We start from the raw sequence: 8911 nt of genomic DNA on the forward strand, positions 1-8911 counted from the left end.
CCTACAGCATGGCTGACGCAGACATTATACCTCGACGTAAACGGTTTTACCAGGAACTCGGTCTGACTCTCACTTTCAACCTTCGTCTCCTGAACCGCCAAAACGTCTAGGTCCTTCTCCAAGAGAAGGCGACTCAGCTGGCACTGTCAGCGGCGTGCCGCAAGTCCCCTAACGTTAAGGGTCCCTATGCGCAGACCAGACGCTAGTTGTGCCGTTTTTTATAGTGTCAGACCCAGCTTCCGGCGGTTACCCTTTGCGTCTTTTTATACCAGGGTCACTACTCACTGCGACAGACCCCCGTCGCGGGTCAGCGACGAGGACCGCAGTTTGCTGACGTAGCGACCTTTTTTACCTATCAGCTGAAACTCCCCCTCAGACCACTGCTGTACGGGTGCGCCGTTTTTCGGAGACTCGTCGGCCAGTCGCCGTTTCACCTTTGAGGGATCCAGTTCCATGGCTGGCTCACACTCGATGGCTGCCGACTCGGTGCCGGTGCTCCCCATCGCCGTCACCGCCACTTCATCCGGTGAAGGTTTTCCAGGCGTTGTCGCCTGCCCCTCGTTTTCGTTGGCTTCAGGAGCCGTCACCGTGCGCTTTTCGTCTCGGACTGTCGCCTCCGCTCTCTTGTTGTCTTGACCTTCGACTGTCGCCTTGTCTTGCTGTGCCCTTTCAAATGGCGTCGACGATGTTGCGGCCTCCTCTGCTTCCGCTTCATCCATGATGAGGTCGCATCCCTCGTCGCTCGCTCGGCTGACTACAGCACTCGCGTACGTGCGTGCACAGTCTTGGGCCACATGTCCGAAGCAACGGCAATGCCCGCACCGAGGTACACGGCAATCGCGTCGTATATGTCCTTGCCTTCGGCACCGCAGGCATAACGGCGCCCGCCCGGGTACGACAACGAGGATCGTGCCCCCCTGAAGCCTTAGCTGATGAGGTAGGTTCTCCGGCGTCTTGCCTTCCTTGAGTGTCAGTTTAGCGATCCTGGTGGTCGACTCGATGTCTTCAAAGCCTTCCACACGCCACTTCTCTTTGGTCACCTCGTGAACTGTGCCGTACTCTTCCAGCGCCTTCCGGAGAGTGTCGTTGGATACGTCGAACGGGACCCAATGTAACTTGGCCCGAACTTCCTGCCGGTTGGGGTCTACGGGGATGCACAGCTTTCCCTTCACCGTGAGCCGGCCAAGCTGTAGCAGTCGTTCTTTCGCTCCCGCACTTTTTAGGCTACAGAGCCACACGTGTCCCATTTGGCACACACCTAGCCCTGCTACATCCTTTCGAAGGTCCACTTTTTCCAAGGGCTCCTTGAAGTCGACGATCCTTATAGGCCTGGCGTTCACATCGCAGTGAAGGTAGACTTGATTTTTTCCTTTGTCTCCAACCGGCAACGTTGGCAGCACGATCCGGTAGTCGGCAGGGATGCAAAAATGCCTGTCACCGCGGCCGGCGTCGGCCGTTATCACCTCGCTATCAGAGCGAGCCATCGCGCTTCCGCACTCTTCGACTGCCGGGCGCTGAATGTGTCTCGGCCACCGATCCCCCTTTTTTCTGTTATTTATTCTATTGAGCACAAAATAGTGAATATTAAAGGAGTAGAAAACCCCCGACAACTCGAGCGCGTGCGCTCGGGCAAAGACGAGAAGACGAGGAAGAGGTCATGGCTCCGGCGACAGTGAAAGGGATACCCAATTTAAATGCTATACACTCTAAGAAGTGCCTCCGCGTTTATTTATCCGCGAAACAGTCGAACAGCAAATCATTGCGATCTAGGAAATCAGCGTAGCGAATGATGACGAGAAACATCTGTTTAGACCTCAAAATGAAGTCTGCGCTGTGGGATTAAGGAATGCAAGCATGGCGCTTTGCATTGCGTAATGCCACAGCGCAGACTTTATTTTTGGCTTGAAACGGATGTTCTGCCTCATCATCCGCTGAGCTCATTTTGTAGATCACAGAGAACGGCTCTCTGAGTTTTTTGCGGGTAACTACACGCGCAGGCATTTTATTTTTGTAAGCTTCTTAAATATATTTGCACCTTCTGCAGAAAAGTGTAGGGCAGTGTACTTCTGGTAAACGTATTGAGACACAGGTAAATTGGACAAGGCTAGGGTATACAAACACTTATGTTACTGCCCCGAGGCAGGTCGGACTCAGGGTTATTATTTTAAACACAAAAGAAAGGCTAAAGTCGCTCCGTGCCGCCTGCGTTAATTTATAGTCTAAACAAATTCGGGTGTGTGGGTATGGTATAACTTTATACAGTCTGAAATCAGTCTGCCTGAATGGACAACTTGTCTCTCAGCTGTAGATGATAAATCTAGCCAGTGTGATAAACCCGCTAGCCTAGGGTCTTTAACCTGCATCACGCAGGAGTGATACACGTCCGCACGCCGTTACGATGCTCATTCACATCAAAATGGGTAGGGGTGGGAATATACCTATTGCTAAATTATCCAAGCACCAAGAAGCATACGGGGGGAGGTAATTAATTACACACGCTGCGCTCGCTCGCCTTACCTGTATGAATATTTTTTAAAGTACTCATAGCAAAAGAGCGTTTGCGGACGCACGGGCGAACTTCCACTTGGTTAGAATTTTTGCTTCCTAAAAATGTTACTGCCAACGCCAGCACGTGCAGCGCGCGTAACTTCGTTCCCTGCATGCTTCTTGATGCTTTAGTAATTGAGCAATAGATCCATTAAAAAAAAAAAAGAAAGACGTTTACAATCCCCTGTAACGCCGAATCACAGCGCAGCTCTTGAGGAGGACGAGGGGAAGGTACGGAGAAGAGGGTATGACCCTCCTCCGCTACTCTTTATCCGTACCCTCCTCTCCTGCTCCTCTCCCATTTAGAGGAAAATATTCGCCAAATTTCCCGCTAAATTTAGCAGAAAAAATTACCCGCCAATTTTAGCGGGAATATTGTTCCGTTAAATTTAGCGGAGATTTTTTTCCGCGGAAATTAGCGGGGATATTTTTCAGCTAAATTTAGCGGGACATTTTTTCCGCTAAATTCGGCGGAAAGCATTTCCCCGCTAAATTTAGCGAGGTATTTTTCCGCCAAATTTAGTGAGGAATTTTTCCGCTAAACTTATCGGGGAAATTTTCCCGCTAAATTTTGTGGGGAAAGTTTTCCGCTAAATTTAGCGGGGAAATTTTTCTGCTAAATCTAGCGGGAGATAGTAATAATAATAATAATAATAATAATATTTATTTCAGGTGATTTAAGTACATCAAGGCACAATAGCGGGATCATCAAAGCCATAAAGGCTTGTAAGACTAGTCCCTAAAATATTAAATTCAATACACACCTAGATCAAAATAAGAACAGGTCGAGGACCGGAACGCATGACAAAAGGGAATTCGTACAGGCAGAGCACCGCCTCACAATGCACAGAGTTCTTCGAAAGTTAAAAGAGCCACATAAATTTGTATTGGCACATAAATACAGCATTTCACGCCTGAACAAAAAGCCCGCAGTTGACGCTTCAAACCTAATAATAATCATAAACTTTATTCAGACTCAGTAGTCTTGGCTGGTGGGGCAAAAAGCGATCTAATGCCGATATACAATAGTAAGGGTGCAGGCGAGCTGGTGGATGTTAACCATGGTGAATATACCTGAGACTGGGGTAGAAAAACATAAAAGTCGAAGAAACAGAACGGGACAGGACGACGTATCAAACTAAGCTGCTGAGTTTGAGACGTCGTCCTGTCCCGTTCTGTTTCTTCGACTTTTATGTTTTATGTAAAACCGTTCAGCAGCAGAGGGGAAAAAATAATATAATAAAAAAATTGGAAAAATAATTTTCAACATTATTCAGACAATGATCAGACAAAACCTAAAATGTTATCACTAGTAGTAATATAAATACACATAACGCTCGGGTACCATTTAAATACATTCACATGAACACATGTCATAGCGTCTACATCACAACCGTATAGTAGAAAGAAAAAAACACTATCCGAAATTCAACGAGAAGTAAGCTTTCACACTCTTTTAAAGCTATAAGACGATACAGCATCTTCAACTATTTCTTCAATTTTCAAATACTTATTTAAAAATTCAGGAACTTGATGTGCTAAGCTTTGTAAACCGTAATTAGTTCGAGATTTTGGTGTCATAATTTTGATCTCTGAGATTATAAGATGTGCTTTTACGTTCGTAGAGCTCGTATAAAATGCCACCTGGTCACTAATAGTCTGTTCATATATTTCTACCGCAAGTTTAACATTGAAAAGCTCATCAATACGTAGTATACGAACTTCGAAAAATAAGCGGCTGTATGCTCTTAGCATGATACGCTTTCAATGACGCGTACAGCTTTTTTTTTTTTTTTTTCAATGGTAATGATTTTCTCAAGGTTGGTTTTTGGGCTGAAGCGCATACTACAAGACAGTAATTAAGATGTGAGCTTGTAAGGCTGTAATAAAGTTAGCACATAAGCCAGACGGGAAGAAGAAACTTGACTCTATTCAGAATGCCAACTAAACTAGATATTTTGGAGCGCACATGGCTTACATGGCGTGTCCAATTTAATGAGGAATTCCCCGCTAAATTTAGTAGGGAATTTTTTTCCTCAAAATTTAGCAGGGAATTTATTCCGCTAAATTTAGCGGGAAAATTTTTTCGCTAAATTTAGCGGGGAAATTCACCCATAATGCAACGCGCAATGACGTCACTCATGACGTCACTCATGACCTTCGTGACGTCACACGTGACGTCACATGTGACGTCATTATGGGAAACGTTTCATAATGCAACGCGCGGTTACGCCGACGCCGACGCCGTCCAAGCCGCAAACGGGCGCCTAAGAGCTGCGCTCTAAAAAAATTGGGTTGTGCGTATGTTTATGCAGCCTAGAACTTGGTCTGCCTCGACGGGCGACGAGTCTCCCAGCTGTAGATAAGAAATGTAGCCAGTGCAAAACAACCGCTAGCCTGGGGTCTTTAACGTGCATCACGCAGTGGTGATACACAACCGCACGCCGGTGCGATGCTCATCCAGATCGAAATATGCAGGGGTGGGAATAGAACTCAGGATCCTGGGCTCTCCAGCCTGAGCTCTCGCTCCACATGCTCCGAGCCGCTGTGCGCTAGGCCACCCGGCCACCGATGTTTTTTTCTTTATTTACTGTTAAATACACGACACAGATGCACTCAGAACCTACACCTCACTCTTACACAGACCAGTCGCCAGTTGCCAGTAACAATCCCTCATAGGTCCATTGAACCCAGAATCCCTGGGTTCTGCAGCGCGAGCTTTAATTCATCCTCGAACTGCTAAATGCACGCTGTCCCCGAGTTCACGTGCTCCTGCTCCCCGCTGTCCCCTCATCTTCCTTAATTTATTCAAGAGCTCTCGCGGCCGGAGCTCGGAGCGATGAAGCTGCCTCGAGCATATATGGACGCTGAACACTAAACTGAACAGTGCAGCAGCGTAGCTCCTAACCGGTGGAAAGGTGAAGCACACAGGCTCGAGCATGGCCTCCGAGATTTTCGGCGCGCAGAGGCCGTTCCATTCGCCGGAAGAGGCAAAGCAACAGGTGGTAGAGAACCTGTGTCATCGAGGGTGTATAGCTGCTCGGCCATGGTCGCGTGGTTTTTGAGCCGCGTTTGCAATACGAGCTCCGAAGAGGCGTAAAAAAATTGTCTGCGAACGTCTCCGCTTTTCCGCCTGCTTTCGTCCTCGCCACGCAAAAACGCAGAGCATGCGCACTTGCGACTAATCTCCGCAGGAGGCGTCCGCCATTAAATTGCAAATGCTACTCATGGTCTGAGATGGACCCTCTCTATAATCTGGCTCTCTTATGGGTGACCACGTCCGTTGCACCGCCGTTGCGGCAGAAATACGGAGCTCAAGTTCGTCTGCATCTTGCGCAGGGGTTTCAATGGCGTAAGAACGCCGAGCTCTGATTGGCTCTTATTGGAAGGATAGTGGGTAGACCTCAACGCTAGCTGCCGTTAGGTCTACCCACTATCCTTTCAATATGAGGAGCCAATCAGAGCACGGCGTTCTGAAGTCACCGCCACCTCTGCGCATGAAGCAGACGAACTTGCGTTCCGCATGGCCGCGAGCTGCTTTTTTTCTTGACCGGGCTTGCTCGCTTGTTCGGGTAGCTTGGACTTACTGGCACGCAGGCAGGGGATTGCTGGCCCAGTGGACTAGCGCTCACCACCTCGGAGCACGTGGGGCGAAAATTTTCACTGAAGAACCCAAACATCCTGGGTTCAATAGACCTTGCCAGAAACTCCCGGAAACCTTGTAACGAGAGGAATGGTGGGGCTGTTCGGATGTACGCTTCTGCCGGCTCGAACGCTTCATATACCCTGGCAGCGTCGCAATTCATTTTTTTTTATCGTTAGGTACTCAAAAGGTGGAATATAGTAAAACGAACGGGAAAGAAGGTCATCACATACTCTGTTTTGCTTTCCATCTGCCTTCTCTGTGTTCTCAAATTACGAACTGTTAAACGAACGCCGACTTCGTTTCCGCTTCTTGGATTATTTCACGTGCTGTACATCTGAACGTCCCAATGCGTAAAGCAGATGCTGGGGTCCCCACATATTTCCGTTAAGGTCTATCCCCACCCGTGCCCGTTTCGACCTGGATGAGCATCGTACAGGCGTGCGGTTACCGTACAGGCCAGCGGTTGTACCGCACTGGCTAAATTGCTCATCTGCATCTGGGACACCCCAGGCAGCACAAAACGTCGTGGAAACGTCGAGAAAAAGTCCCGGACGTCCGTGACGTCCCGCATGACTTCAATCACGTTTTTTCGATGTTGAGGTGACGTCCTTATATAACGTTCCATTAGAGTCCAATCAGTGACGTTGTGACAACGTTGTATTTCAACTCAAACGTCGTCAACGTTCCCACGACGTCGACGCACGACGATCTCACAACGTCCAACGCTCACGTTCCTTTGACGTTGAACTGAAGTTCATAAATGACGTCCCATTATCGTCCTGTCCGTGACGTACTAGCGACGTCACGTTTCAACTTTAACGTCGTCATCGTCACCACGACGTCACGATAAGACGTTTTAGCAACGTCCAACACTCACGTGTCTTCAAAGTTAAAATAAAGTCCTGGGTGACGTTACATTATCGCCCCGTCAGTGACGTTTCAGTGACGTCGCGTTCACACCTAAATGTCGTAAACGTCATACAAGACGTGCTGGCAACGTCGACCACTCACGTTTTCTTCGACGTTTTTAGATTTTCCAGCTCAATCTCCAGCCGCAGAATCACTGTGGTCAAGGTGACAGTGCTCAAGAGCCGCAAAGAAAACTTAATTTTTGAGAGTTTTTTGAGAGAGAGAGTTTCAAAATGCTATTAATTGCACATCGATGACGCTAAAGAGGGCATTTACAAAACTCAATGTACACGGAAGAAAAAAAAATAATATGAAAGCATGTTGGAAATATCATTCCTTTTAGATGTGTTTGTTATAATTTTGGTTTGTTTAAAATATTGTTACGGGTTTAATTTGCGAAGCTCATGGCGCCTAGAACGGATCGAATTGTACTATTCTTGCATTTTGCACGCGCGCTGTCGTCTTCCATGGGTCCTGGGCCCTGGCACGCGCCTCAGGGGCGCCGCTACACTATCCCCTCTCCAGGTGATTTCAGGCCTGCATCCTTTCCTAGGAGCATCCATACTGCTCCGCGACTACCCGAGGTCGTTTTAAGGTTCGTCAATTTTTTTTTCGTATTTTGTAACCCATGCTTACCTGCGCACAACCAAAAAATCGCATCAACATCACAGTTCATCCATAACACCAACTTCCAGCGCCTTAGCGCTTTCGGTAGATCGGGGCGCAAAGTCTTGTCACGTGACTGTCAGTACAGATGTGGCTTTCGTTGCCACTGGTGACGTACCCAAACGAAAATCGCATGCCAGCACACACTATATCAGTGCACAACTTCACTGCATACCTGCGCATTTTTGGAGTTGACTCAAAAAAATAAATAAAATAAAATGCCCGGCAATGACGAAATCCGGTAGATACTGTCAACGGTTTGTGGAGATTGACATTCATGATGCCAACCCCTGAATGGCCCCGATGACGGTCCAAAAAGCGTTCAAGCTCAGTCCGCAGTTACGTGGCGAAAAAAAAAACACAACAAAAAAGAAAGAAAAAAAGAAAAAAAGAAAAAACAGCCGGCACGGCGTGACAGAGAGGGGGAGAGGTAGGCAGAGGAGATGCCAGTGGCAACTCCATAGAGCCCCATGCGATACGTCGGGAAACTCGGCAAGAAGAGGGCGAGAGAGAAAAGTGGGGGAAGATAGCGACGGACGAACAATTGACAAGCCTAAGTTCCGGGTGCACGTATTTTCTCAGTTGTTCCCAAAATATTTCACTGAATGTTCTGTTCTTCGAATTGGCCCAGAGAGAACATCTCTGGGACCCGGTCCAGCTTTTTCCGAAAGCCAGTCACTAGCACCGGCCGTCACGTCTACAGGTCTACGAGGCAGGCTGCTATGTAGCCGTGATTTTTTGTTTTCGAGTCTGCGTACAGTATAAGTGCTGCGATTGGATGAGTCGTTCAAGTCGCCCCCAGGAAAAAGTCGGTGATCGCCAAAAACGCCGTCGTATTCAGTCACGGCTCGAGGACCTCTTTCAAGGCCATAACGCTTCACACGTTGAATCGTACTACTGCTCGGATCAAAGTGCCTGTGAGGATATGAATGACGCCCCCCAGAAAACAAGTGGCAGTGCACATAACGGCGCGTCAAGTCCAGTCTCCGATCAAGACCCTTCAGACGCCTCCGACGATCCCAATCAAGAAGGCCCAGCGGACGGGATCCCCCTTCTGAAACCATTCCCGTGCACGCAGCGAGAGTACCAGCTACGCGCAATGGGACGGCTAAAGCACGCGCGTCAGCGCATTAATCAGAAGCA

The 8911-nt window shown here is 48.2% G+C and overlaps 1 protein-coding gene across 1 annotated transcript; it reads right to left on the minus strand.

Annotated features, from left to right (window-relative positions):
* Positions 1–271: 271 nt before the first annotated feature.
* On the minus strand, positions 272–1013 carry LOC120847424 (the record flags this gene model as incomplete). The annotated part of the gene is made up of 1 exon (XM_040219187.1): positions 272–1013. A coding segment is annotated over one exon (732 nt), but the record flags the coding sequence as incomplete, so codon positions are not given.
* Between the last annotated feature and the right edge of the window lie 7898 nt (positions 1014–8911).

This window comes from Ixodes scapularis, unplaced genomic scaffold (assembly GCF_016920785.2).
Source record: "Ixodes scapularis isolate PalLabHiFi unplaced genomic scaffold, ASM1692078v2 PGA_scaffold1__304_contigs__length_218370807, whole genome shotgun sequence".
Classification (NCBI taxonomy): domain Eukaryota; kingdom Metazoa; phylum Arthropoda; class Arachnida; order Ixodida; family Ixodidae; genus Ixodes; species Ixodes scapularis.